Source organism: Molothrus ater, chromosome 4 (assembly GCF_012460135.2).
Source record: "Molothrus ater isolate BHLD 08-10-18 breed brown headed cowbird chromosome 4, BPBGC_Mater_1.1, whole genome shotgun sequence".
Taxonomy (NCBI): Eukaryota; Metazoa; Chordata; class Aves; order Passeriformes; family Icteridae; genus Molothrus; species Molothrus ater.
In genome coordinates, this window is record NC_050481.2 from 14,616,811 (window position 1) to 14,630,311 (window position 13,501).

The following is a 13,501-nucleotide window of genomic DNA, read 5'->3' on the forward strand; positions in this document are numbered from 1 at the left end:
CATGAACTTCTTTATTGCCAAAAAATCCCTGCACCTGCTTTCTCTTTGCTGAATTGTTCAGAAGGAAAGAATAGTAGGGGATCAGCAGTGTTAAGAAAAATTTCCCATATGTTTACAAGCAGATGCATCTGTCATTTGCTGTTCTAGAAATAAGATGATGCTATCACTACTTAAAACCATAATAAAACTTGCAACCTGACCTCAAGCTGGGGCACTCAGGTATCTGCAGAGACTGGGAGTTCATGAGGAGTACAATATTACTAAGAAAGGAGTGGAAAAATGCTCTTTCCTGTCACAGATTTTGATTGGTAAACCATGCCCTGCCATAAGGTTTTTGAGGTGTTCTTACTTTAATTGTAGATGTTGACAGGGTGAAGTTTATTTGGCACTTACCTGTGGCTACTGCAAGGACAGATGAGGGCAGACTGTTGGACTCTGATGTAGAAAACAATGTCCAAGGCACATTCAGCTGAAGAGGTGAAACTCCAGTGAAGACTTTCAGTGAAACCCAGTTTAGCACTGGTGCATTTACAGCCTACACAGGCCCTCTGTCAGCAACTTTTCTCCTTAAACTGCAAACCAGGTAAGAATTGTGAAATGGGTTAAGAGAACAAGGAACAGCATTAAGGAAGGCAAGTTTCTGCCCAAGTCTCTTCTGTGACACAATTACAGTGCCTCGGGTAGCAAAAGCTGCAAGCAGCGTGGCAGTTGTATTTTCATTACAGGACAGATAAATCATTACAGGACAGCTAATGAGATTTTTCTTTCACTCATAAAAGATGGCATCAGAAGGAAACCTGTCATGAAGATCAGCTGGGACAACACTTAACCCTCAGCAGTTTGAAAACCCCAGGGTTTTTCACCCAGCAGAGTGGAAGTGCTGCTGGCCAAGGCACAGCACTGCACCCTGGCCAGTGACTTACAGGCTATAAATTTCTGCTGAGCCCAGCTAGGCAGGAGTCTCAGCTTGGCCATTAATTATTCAGCAAACACATCCAACCTTAATCCCCAGGCCATGGGATTCAATCTCTGGCCCCACAGTGATGGCAAGGCCAAAGCTATTTTGCATACAAAGCTTTTTTTGGTTTTTTTTTCTTAATTCACATTGTGATTTTCAGCCCACAACATGCATTCACTATCAGCAGCCTCAGGTTTTGAAAACTGACAAGGCTGTGGCCCTGCCCACAGTAACCAGCACAGAGCAAGGGAAGGGAACCCAACCCAAGGATTAACTCCTCTGTGCCCCCAGCTGTGATAGGAGAGCAGTTCCATGAAAGAGGACAGAGGCCACACCCATGGAGAATGACCATCCTGCTGCCAGGCCCAGAGAAGGATCCTGCTACAGCTTTCTCCATAATGGACTCCCTGTCCTTCTTCCGGTCACAACAGCACATTACTGCACTCCTCCAAAATCTACCAAGCCATGGTACATGGCTACCAGACAGGAGGCATGCCCTAAAGGCCACCTTCAGGAAAGCAAGCAATCTCAAAAGCCTGACTTCCTTTATATTTTATTTTTTTTTTAATTTTAGTATCTTTTAATCTCCATTTCCAAGCAGTCAGTACCGAGGGCATCGTTCACAGCTCTGCTCAGCAGCGAGGATGAAGAACGAGCTGGGCCGTGGCTACTGGGCTGTGCAAGTCTGGACTTGGCACTGGTGTAACTGGGCTGATGTGGAAACCCATCTGGTGGGTAGCAGTTCCCACAAGTGAATTCCTCAGAGGCAGTGTGGTTAGCCTGGAAGCCAGATCTGATCTGGCTCAGCTCACACCACTGCCTTCAGACAACGGCTGGGACGTGAGAAAGTCTGGATTAGTGTTACCTCTGTTCAGTGTATCACTTCTCAGTAGAAAAGTTTTCTTCTTGTTTGGGTTCTGCATAGCTCCAGGAGTAACAGGAGTTTCAAACATCTCACCTAAAACAGGCTCACAGGACTGGATGGAAGAGACACTAAGACTATTATTCTTTCTCTTTTTATCTGCCTTTTTAAACAACTTCAGTTATAAGGAAAAAAAGCCCCACCACACAGAGCTAGAGCTGAGCAGCACATTGAGAATTTTGGAGGACAGCAACCAGAACAAGATCAAACATGCACTGCAGGTTTAAAACAACAACAAAACAAATGGAAGCAACTTCCAAAGCTTGAAAGCTCCAAGTTATCAGAGCTTCACCATCTGACAAGCCAGCATACCTAGCTGCCACACCTGCAAGGCTAACAGCAAAGATTTATATTCTCCCTCTCCTTTCAACATTTTCTACCAAGTGGTAGCCATGAAAACTGAGTTTGGCACACAAACACCATCCTGCCTCCAGAATGAATCTTTAAGGCCACAGATGAGTTGATAGAGCTGTGGGCCCAGGCAACAGGAGACCCAGCCAGAAGGGAGCTTTGCCACATGAATGAATGTGAGCACAGAAATCTGCAGGCTGTTGCTGCAAGTACTGGTGCAGCTATTTCCTTAGCACTGAATCAAGGAGCCAATCAGTCAGAAGTCATTTTCAGTGCTTGGGTCACTTAGCCAAGACAAGAAGTGCCTAAAAGCTTTGGAGCAGGGAGTCACTGCTCCAATACCAGGAGAATTCTCCAAATGAAACTCCTCCAAGCAATGAGGGTCAGTGCTGGAGAGCTGTACTGGCTTGGCCCAACCATTGCTCCATCTGGAAGTGATTTGTGCATACTCCAGTGGTCTGTGCAGTCCAGGCAAAGGAACAAATTCATGGCATGGAGTTAAATCCTCGGAGGAAGAAGCCATCCCAACCCCAAGGCAGCATTAACCATTAACTGGTTTACTAATCTCATTTGTTAGGAAAACTTGCAAGCTAAGTAGAGCTGCAGTAAATGACTCGAAATCCACAGAGTCCAGTTTAACAAATAAGTGAGCCTGTATTAGCATGCCATCCTGTCACACTTTCCTGCATCCTCTCTATTGTCTTTCTTGAAGGAGAGAAAAATAGAAAAATTAGTGATAAACTGCATGTAACTTTTTTTAAGTTCTACAAATTTTGAGGCATCAATAAGACCTTGCAGTTGACAATCAGAGGGAAGGAAGATAGGCAAGGTGAACAAGCAGCTAAAACAGACAACAGATAAAATGCTGGAATTCTCCAGTATGCAAAAGCATCATAGCCAGAGATTCTCTTTTCCCTTTGGCTTGAACTTCCAGAATTGCCTATTTTGCGTGAGGAAAGCTCCCCATCCCTTTTGGAGTCTGCTTGAGGCTGACTGCACAGAGCTGCCAATAGTTATTTCATGCCACAACTTCCAGAACCAGAGCAAAGTACTCTGCAACATAGGAATGACAAGTCAAATAACAAATAACATTTTATTTCATTTACAGTGATATTTTTGAGTGGCAAAGGAACCATGACATATAGGAGCCTGTAATAAAAGTTCATGTGTCTTATCTTTATAAAATAAATGAAATCATACACGCAACATAAACGAATGTGCTCTTTGAAGACATTTGAAAAATGTCATGTCTTGATAACTATTATTTTTACTTACTGATGTCTGTTCTGCACTGGCTATTCCACTCTGAAATATAATTTAATTGTCAGCATGATAGCTTTTTTTATCCATCAGTATTTTCCAAACCTAAAATGATCATAGAATCATAGAATGGATTGGGTAGGGAGGGACCTTAAAGACCATTTTGGTTTCAATCCCCTGCCACAGGCAGGGACACCTTCCACTAGACCAGGTTGCTCAGAGCCCCATCCAACCTGGCCTTGAACAGTTCCAGGGACGAAGCAGCCACACCTGCTCTGGGCAACTTGTGCCAGGACCTCAGAACCCTCACATTCTGTTAAAAATGGTGGCTATCAAAGCATGATCTCCAGGACACTAAGCTGAGTCACAGATCAACCAAGTACTTGACTTCAAAAGCTATTTATCTTGCAAACAAACATACTACTACTGCTCTTTACAACTGAAAAAACAAGCCCCCTATTAAAAAATTAACCTATCCCTCCATCCCTCTTCCCCCCCACCCCACCCATTCCAACCCTCAAAGAATCATTTTTTTCTAATTCATATTTGGCAACACTTAATGTCTTTATACAGATTAAGATCTTCAATCCATAGTCCAGCTCTTCACTGATTAAAAGCAGTCACAAAAGTAGAGACAAGTGACTAGAACAAAAATCCATGGATACCATGTACACCTTCTTGGCGTTCAATGCACAAAGCTATAAAAACTGAACATAATTTTGTGGAATAAGTCCTCTCTTGCCATCTAACGTGCCTTCTAGCCATCCTGGCTCTCTGGAAAATTGCACTGCAAAAGAAAAGGAGAGAAAATTACTGCATCTTTTTATGTTTGAATTAGTACTTTTCAGCTTTAGCTCCATGACACCAGGCAAAGCATCCATAAAAACTTCCCTTCATCTGCAATCACCAGTTTAAGAATCTGGCTAGGAAAGATAAAGAGGATTATTAACTTGACTTAAATTCTTTATAATATACTTCTGCAAAGCCTATATGGTGAAATAGCTTTTAGGTGCAGGAGACTTCATTAAGGAAATGGTTAATGGAGCTTAGGACAGATTATAAAATAGAAAAATTTGTGCCTTAGGGAAAAAGTCTGAATTCATATCAAACAGTGGAAAACACTTTCAGTAGTTGGGGCAAAACAAGAGCAAAAACCTGTCTTGAGGAGAAGTGATGAATCTGGAAGCTCAGAACCACAGAAGCACAGCATAGGACCTTACTTGGCATGAAAAGTAAGCATGGAAAGGATTGTAGAGGAAATAGAAATGATCCAGATGTCACTCCAAGTATCATCTCTTCAGAATAGAGCTGCTATTAGAAGTGACCAGTGGAGAAAATCTGAATCATTCTTCTGATTAAATCCTCTCTCTGAAATTCAAATACATAGTGCAAATCACAAAACACAAAGCAAAGGTTTGCAAGCTCCTTGTGCCATCCTAAGTGTTTACCACTGCGAATCCCAAAGTTCATGCAAGAGTATCCATGAATATAAAATAAGAAATATTTCAGCTTGGACCCTCAATGCCCCAGAAGTTACTCTGTGAGCAAGAGGACTAATGAAATCTGACTTCCTGAATATATATATGTTGACCACATTTGACAGGAAGTTAAGAAAGAAGCATAAGCCTCCTTTCTTTGGAAAACAGACTAAAAAGGCCTCAAATTCCCCTCTGAGGTGTCTTTTAAGGATACAATACAGATACCTATTTACCTATGTAACTGTAAAATCCCACCCTTTTTAGCAACCTACGGCACTCTCTCCCATCCTAATTTATCCTCACAGTGCTTCTGAGACAGACAGTATTTAGGGAAGACATCAGACAAATGCTGAAACGTGCTGCCAGCCATGTCAGTGCTTTATTTAAAACACATTAACACATGGGGAAATGTGATATTTGTAGCCTTCCACATATCAGGGAAATAACAGTTGAGAGAGAGCAACATGTTAAGTCTCACTTCCAAAAGCATTGTAAGGCTCTTAATTTGAGGACTTAAAAACATACTTTCCCTGGTTTTTTCCTTGTGTCCTATTATTGTTAGACAGCTGTGCTCAGAAATCACACTTTAAACAACAGCTGTAACTCCAAAGAACCCAGAAAACGAAACTGCTTTCAAATGATACTGATAGTTTAGATTCAGCACAAATGCTGGGCTTATCTTTGTAATAAATGTGTTCAGCAAAAAGATTCCAAAGGAAAAACATGCATAGACAATTACCTTTTAGGATCTGTGCTCACACAGTAACTTACATTACTATTAGTAATTAGCAGGCCCTCCTCTCCCTTTGTCCTTTCTGTTCCACAATTACAGAGTACACAGGCATTTGAAACTGCATGGCTGACACCACCACAAACCTCCCTCCAGAAGCTGTAATTCTGCATTTCCAGCAAATGCACCAGCAGCCAAATCCCTCCTTGAGGTCTCCCATACCTACGGAGCACATCTGTATTACAGGAAACAAACTCCCCATAAAATGAGAGATTAGGAAGAAAAGCAACTAGAAAACCTAGAAGTAGGAATTTTCTACCTGTCCTCTGGTACTTAACCTTAATTTCCATTAGAAAGAGGGTAGGTACCACTGGCATGAGAGAGTCTATAAATCCAAGGCCTGTTCAAGCTGAGGGGAGCCCTCATCTGAGGGGATCACATTGAAATTAAAATTTACCTAAAATTTACACAGAGGAGGAAATGCTCAAGCTAAGCTGAATCACATCACTCAACACAAGAGCAAACTTCCAAAGAAATATTTTCCAAGCAAGTTTGATAAGATGATGGTGAACTCTGCTCATTACAGCACCTTCATGGCCCAGCAGCTGGGTTTGAGTGGCAAACACCATTTTCACCCCAGCAGATGAGACCTAGCTGGTACAACTGAGCTCTGGGCTTAGGAAATGAAATATTGCCCATGTACATTACACAGCTCAGGGCCTCACTTGTTGGCAGACAGTTCTTTTAGACTCTAGGAAGACTGAAGAAGGAATTATCACTCAATTACACCTAAGGCCACCATTTCTAGAGATCTTTGCTTTAAAAAAAAAAAAGTAATAAAAACTAATAAAAAAAAGTAACACAGCAAAAAGTAATTCTTAATGTTCAGCAGCTGCAGTGGCTGTCACAGCAGGGAAGGTTTCTGCCCCCACTCCAATCACCTTGTGCCAGAAGGGGTAAGATAGTTGTGTACATCACTGACTGCTTCTGTAGGCAAAAGATATTAATGAAGGTGCCATCCAAAAGTAAAGCTGCTTTAAGCTCCAGTGATCCTATTTACTTTGCTAATCCATTTCTGAAGTACAGTGTGCAACAGCATGCATACCTTTAAAATCAAAACCACTTAACCACGTAAACTCCATTCCTCTCTCATGCACAGCTCTTCTTAAACCCAGGACACAGCCTATTCCTGAAAAAATACCCCACTCAAGAGAAGACATCTGTAGTGTCCCCTTTCTGTCATTTCTTCTCAGTCAACAACAATTACAGTTCTTAGCACTTTCTCAGGCCTGCCTCATTTAAAAATACCTTGATGCAGAAACTACACACTTGGCCTTAAAACTCATTACTAGAGCAATCATCCCACAGGACTAAGGCTCATGCTGGCACAGGACAGGAGGGGAAAACACTCATAGTATAAAGGATACAGAGCAGAGAACTAAACAGTAAATATTTTCAGCAAGATGTAAGGAGTGTATAGCAAGGCTGCACAACAAGATCAAGCACAGAACCACCACTAAAAGCCCTTGCCTCTTAGGACAGTGCAAATAGCAGCCAAGTTGAGAGCTCAGAGGGGGACAGTGACCTCCTCAGTACCTGCTGCAAGGCCTTTTCAGCAGTCTCACTCATGCAGGCAAGGTGCAGGGAAGGAAGATGTCTGAGCATCAGTACGACAGCAAAGGCTATGGAACAATCACCCCAGCTCAAATGGGCCAGCAAAATCTACAGACTTGGAACTTGAAGTGAGATCTGATTTCTTCCAAACAAGAAACACCCTTAGGTCAACTTGGCATTTGCAGCATTGCCTCTTACTTTTCTATATTCTTCAGAGGAAATAGCTTTGATATTGCCAATGTTATTATTTATTAGCAAATACATAAAATTCACAGGCAGCTCTTCCCAGAGACCCAATGCCATAAGCAGACTTTGCTTTGCTCTGGCAGCTCAAATGTTTCACAAGTCTCAACCACAATGAGAGCAGGACTTACTTCCTCAGCAGTATTAGTTCATTGGCTGGGTGCCACTAACTTCAGCAAGACTGAATCAGACACTGATTCACACTGATTTCCACGTCTTTGTGGAAACTGGCTGTTTTGGGAGCAAATCTAACCTGCATGGTGTCTGGCAGAAGAGGGCCTCCCTTCCTCATGGACTGTAAGTCAGAGTAAAAACCTCAAAAAGCAACATAAATGAGGATTACTGAGAGCAACAGAAATCTCACTGCTAAAACCACTACAGCACTAGAACTCATTTCCATAGAACTCAATGATGCTGGCCAATTTTTCATCAGGAAATTCAATTTAAGCAACCAAATGTTCTTGCAAGCCCTCTGTGTTTAGAAAACCCTTTGGGTTTTTGAAACAATCCCTGTGGGTTGAGTTGATAGCAGAAATGCAGAAATATTTATCATGCTTAGGGTTAGCCTGGAATTTGAAATTTCAAAACTCGCTGTTTCCCTTAATTATGCTGTGAGAAGCAGAATTATCTTGAGGACAGAACACAGGACTAGGAGTCAGGGGTCTTCTCCCCATGAATGTTTCCAAGTGCTCTGAACTACACAGATGAAAGGTGCACCAAGAAGTAGCTCTATCTCCATTTTTACCCCAACAAAAGAACCATTTGCACATACAGTGCAATGCATTATTTTGGGAGCACCACTTCTCTTTGATGCAAATCCTGGATTGGTCAGGACCATGAAGACAGTCCACAAGCCACAGCGTGAATGAGAGGGCAGAGAGTGCCTTGGAGTCAAAACCAGGACCATTAACTAAGGCTGGCACTTTGTTACAGTGGGAGAGAGAGATGGGGATGACAAGGGCTGTGTGAATGTGGCTTTTTGTGCTCCTTTTATACTTGGTGGGGATGATGGGTGCCCCACTTTTCCTTAGGAAAAAAAACCACACTCTCAGTTTTCCTCATGTTTTCTCTCCCCTAAAATCGGATTTTAAAAATTGTAAAAAGCCTTGATAAGAGCTATCTTGACAAGTTTTCAGGAAGCCTTCCTGCTAGCAGTTCTGCCAAGGAATTTTTATTGTGTAAACACCATTTAACCTATCTGAAACACTTCTCCAGAGTGAAATTCCCATTTACTGACTTTAAAGCAGTCTCTTTCAAGAACAAGAAATTTAATAACACTTGGCTCCAAGACTGGCAAAATTCCAGTGCCAGGCAGTCTGATTATTCTTCCCCTGATTATTGGGAATATCTGCCTCAACAACAACAGACATGCACAGCCAGCATATGTCTCTCAATCTCAGATTCTGCTCTGCTCCTTCCCTTATGTGCCCTTATCCAGCTGCAAACTCTCCAAGCTTTGCTTCCAACCACTTGAATTATATTGTTATGTGCTGTCAATAATATAGCCTGTAACAACTGGGAAATAAAAATATTGGCACAGCCTAAGGCAAATTGAATAGAAGATTTAAAAAAAAATCTAGTGGATATTGTTCAGATTACGTTATTCATTTTCCTACACAATTCAATTAAATAGAAAACTTTGCCTTTTCTTTTTAACTTACCAGATGGTGCCTTAGCATTTATATTCTATGGCACTTTAATGGAAAGACTGTGGGATTTGGGGAAGCACAATGTACATGCAGTACTGAAAACACCTGAATGTGAAAATGCTAAGGTTCTATACAGATTCCTATCAGGTGATGCAAAGCTTAACTTAGAATATTAGCAAATCTAACCTTGGCAGACTGAGACAGATTTTTTTCCCCCTGTTTAGAAACAGGAAATGGAGATGGGAGCAAAGGTTAAACTCACCTTCTTGCACCAATATTACATTTAGTAGCTATGACAGGTGCAAGACTGCTTCCCTAAATGCCATTATCCTGTCTGAGGCTGGAGCAGCCAGAAAGATTCATCCAGTGTAATGACAGGTGGGAGAGAACCTCTGCAATCAACATCTATGGACCAAGAGGGACAAACCAAGAACGGGGAAGGAAACAGGAAAAAGAAAACAAAGCCGAAAAGAGAGGAAAGAAAAAGGAAGAAAAAAAAAGAGGATTAGAAAGTGAGAGAGGCCGGGTGGAGAAAGGAGAGACTGATAAAACCTTCACTAATGGAAGCAGCACTTTTTAGTAGACATTAATTTAACAGTTACTTTAATGGTTGATACTAGCTGTATGTCAACTTGATTGATGCTTTGTCACTTTGATAGTTAAGGTTATTGGTAGAGCTGCAGAATTGATGTATTATTACTTTAATTCTTCATTTGGGGGCTTTATTAGGGCATATGGGAATTTAAATTGAGTAACTAAAGAACCTGAATTGATTCACTGCAATCTGATTTCAGCACAGACACAGGGGTGCCTGATACAGAAAGAAAAGGCCCATGTCGAGGCATTTCAGAGGTTTCAAATGTGGAGATAGGTCTGCACTTGGCAGGAAAGAGCCATCCATGACATAACATACTGGGAAAAGTTATGAAATTACCATTACATACAGTTACTGCCTTATTACTTGCATGCTCTCCCCATTTTTTCTGCCAATCCACAGCCTACCTGAGGGTGAGAGCCCTGCAGGGCAAGGACAACACCTGTGAAATAACCAGGATACAGCAGAACAAATTGAAACTAATGTGTTGAAGGAAATGTAAGCTTTGCCATCAGAAATCTGCAATTGGGTTTTCCAAATGCAATCCATGCAACCTTTTTTCCCAGTCTTTGGACCTTATTTGTCTGATGACATGGAAAAAGTCACAGTTGAAACATTTCTCCGCAGATGCCAGAGTCAAATTCCATACTTGTTTTGCGGCAATCCAACTCTCCAGTTGAAAAACTCAACCAAAGCTGCCATGCACCAAATCATGGGGCTTTGTCACCACTTCCTGATTTCTCATACCAAGAGAGAAACTTAACATTGCTGTCACACAAAAACATGACACACAAGGAACTACTTCTTGGAAGACTTCCTTACCCCAAGCTAACACAACCCTTGCTGTTCTGCAGCAGAAATGCCTCTCCCAGACATCAAATCTTTTCCACCATGCACTAGATTTTCTTTCCTGTACACAGTTTGATGTCTGCTGAAGAGCCCTATCAGTCATGTTTTAAAAAACTTAAATTAAAATAAGTGGTGTTAAGGACTTTAAAAAAGAGCAATCACTCAGCTAATTCATCTTTAAAAGATTTCCCACCTAACTTGATTCAGACATGATTTGCCTGCAAGGCAGCTCTAATAGGAAACATCAAAAATTATTTTGTAAAGTGGGTGCTGGTAGGGAAGAACCTAGTGGGGACCCCAGACCACTTTATGTTGAAAAAAGAAAAAAACCAGAACTGAAGTGTGGACCAGGCTTGCTGTTTACTTGTTTGGGAGGAGACAGAGGACAGGAATATCCTATTTTACATACCATTAAAAAAAAAAATTTCCTGAGCTTCCCATTCTCCATTTTCAGAATTTGTATTACAGTAGTCACTAGCATAAGGTTTAAAAACTAAAACCTTTCCTATCAGTTTGAAGTCCCTTTGCATTTGCTGAAGGGTAGATCCATGGAAGCTCACTGAGAACAGGAATCACCTTCTGGATGCTCACATGTAATGCTATATTTGGATCCATAGAAATCATTAAACACAGGCCTTCATTCCACACCTCAGTGAATATTCCATTTTCTACCAGTACATGCACACGCTAATGCAGACCTTGATCTAAATCAGTAAAAACTCTCTTTTTTCCTCCGTTGTTCACCTGATTTACCTGGCACTCTGCTTCAAAATCCTGAAACAGATTTTTTTTTTTCTTTAAAGGAAAACCCCTGTGTTATTTTACAACAAGAGTTCACATTTTAAAAAATTCAGTTTCACAGGCCGAGGTGTTCTATTACTGAATAACCTTTTTTTTGGTACTACAACACATCTAAATGATGCTGAAAAATTATACCAGCTGGAAGAGTCTATTCACCCAAAAATCAAAAGCATTGCCTCACAGTGCTAAGGATATGTTAAGTAGCTTCTTCATACCAGAAAATATCTCCATCACCAACTGTGTGCCATCAGCAATGTTGGCAGAATAGCAGTCAGGCTTGTATTTTTATCCAAAGCCATTTTAGCAGTTTTGTCAATTTGTTTTTCATTGCTTTATATTTACTCAAGCAGTACTTACCATCTTCAAATATTGCTCCTATCTGAAATGACAATTCAGAGCTGTGTTCTGCTTCACATGGATAAACTGCTCTTGCTTTTCGGTGGGCAACACTGAAAAATGAAATGATGAATTATAGCAACTTTTTACTATTATGAAGACACTGTCTCGACCATTCTCTCTCCATTCACATTTGGAGATGACTAAAACTTTAAACACAATCTCACATGCATCATTACAGGGTTATAATTCATACACACAGCCAAAGCTGAAGCTTCACAGCTTACTGTTGGCATTTCTGAATACCATACTCCCAACTTTCTGCACACTATTTTTATGACAAACTCGACTTTCAACTACAGTTAAATTTTTTTCATGTGCTAGTCAGCAATGAATTCAATAGCAGGCAAAGTATAATATACTTCAAAAATTCCAGCAGAAGTAAGAAATAGGATTTTTTTTATCAAGGGTTGGGAAGAATTTGTGAATATACCTATTACTTGAATGACTTAATTAGAAAGACATATACTACTAAATTTGAAGGGAAAAGCTAAGATGGTGAAGACCTTCAAAGAAAAAACTCAAAATACTTCAAAACATGGAAAACAACATGGAAAGAAGCAGAAACACGATGGAAGGAAAGCTGGACAAAAGAGTGAAAGAAAAGAATGAAACCAAAGAGAAAGGAAGAAAGTATAGGATGAGAATCTTAAATCTGGCAAAGGTGGAAGAATCTGCATTTTAAAAGACTCTAAGAGAAACACTGCAGAAGAGAGACACTATGAATTGCCCACCCATTGTTAATACAGCCTTCCTGACCACTGGCTCAGGGGACTGTGTGGTACACCAAGGTAGGTGTTCAAAGGAAAAGTAAGATGAAGTAGACAGGTATTTCATTCTGTTAAAATTGCTGCCAGGTTGCATTTCCTGGTTTGAGATAATCATTCACATGCCACGGGACACTGTTTTTTAAGGATACTGAAAAAGGAGGCAAATAAAGAGCCAGCAAAAGTTGAAGTGCACACCATACCTTTCCACTGCTCTGTCAGTGCCAGTGGCAGGGCTGGGGAAGATGAAATTGGGTAGTGCAGCATCTGTGGCAGCCGGGTTAGCAGATGGAATGTTCATCCATGAGACCATCGACGGGCGGCTTTGAGCAGGACTAAGAGGAAATACATTCAAGGCAGAATTAACAACATGAATAAAGTTTCTTATCCTACCAAAATATTTGAATCTTTATAACTGGACAACCTGTGAGATTTTCAAATTCAAACCAATCATATTGTCAAGCTGATTTTGCAGAAATGGCCACCATATGATTCTGCACTCCTCCTTGGAATTTTTTTCCTACATGCCCTACATCCTAAGCTAAGGAGAATTACCGGAGATGCATGACATAAGCAATAAAAGGGCAAAATTCCCCATTCCTTATCTAATAAAGACAGACAAAGTGAAATTGCATAGAGCAGGCTATTATTTGAGCTGCCACTCTGCCTTTACAAGTTTTGATGAATCTATTTAAAAATCTCCTCAGTACTGTACAACTGAGAAGATTTCTAAAGAGGCTGCAGCTATTCCAGCACTGGGATCACGATGCTGGCTCTGGATTGAGATCTTCATGGAGCTGTGCAAACACTGTCTCAGTGGCTGCCCCCACCAATGTTATCAAGGTAATGGCTGAACACAAAGATGCCCCAAGAGGAGAAGAAATAGCA

The 13,501-nt window shown here is 41.0% G+C and overlaps 1 protein-coding gene across 1 annotated transcript in view; it reads right to left on the reverse strand.

Annotated features, from left to right (window-relative positions):
- Positions 1-3,983: 3,983 nt before the first annotated feature.
- The window catches only part of ARHGAP10 (Rho GTPase activating protein 10), a 138,029-nt gene continuing 128,511 nt past the window's right edge, over positions 3,984-13,501 (reverse strand). Inside the window, exons 21-23 of the mRNA XM_036382758.2 lie at positions 12,817-12,948; positions 11,808-11,899; positions 3,984-4,278 (exon numbers count right to left, since the gene is read on the reverse strand). Of these exons, the coding sequence (XP_036238651.1) occupies positions 4,190-4,278; positions 11,808-11,899; positions 12,817-12,948 (313 nt within the window). The 3' untranslated portion in view covers positions 3,984-4,189. The remainder of the gene's footprint in view (positions 4,279-11,807; positions 11,900-12,816; positions 12,949-13,501) is intronic.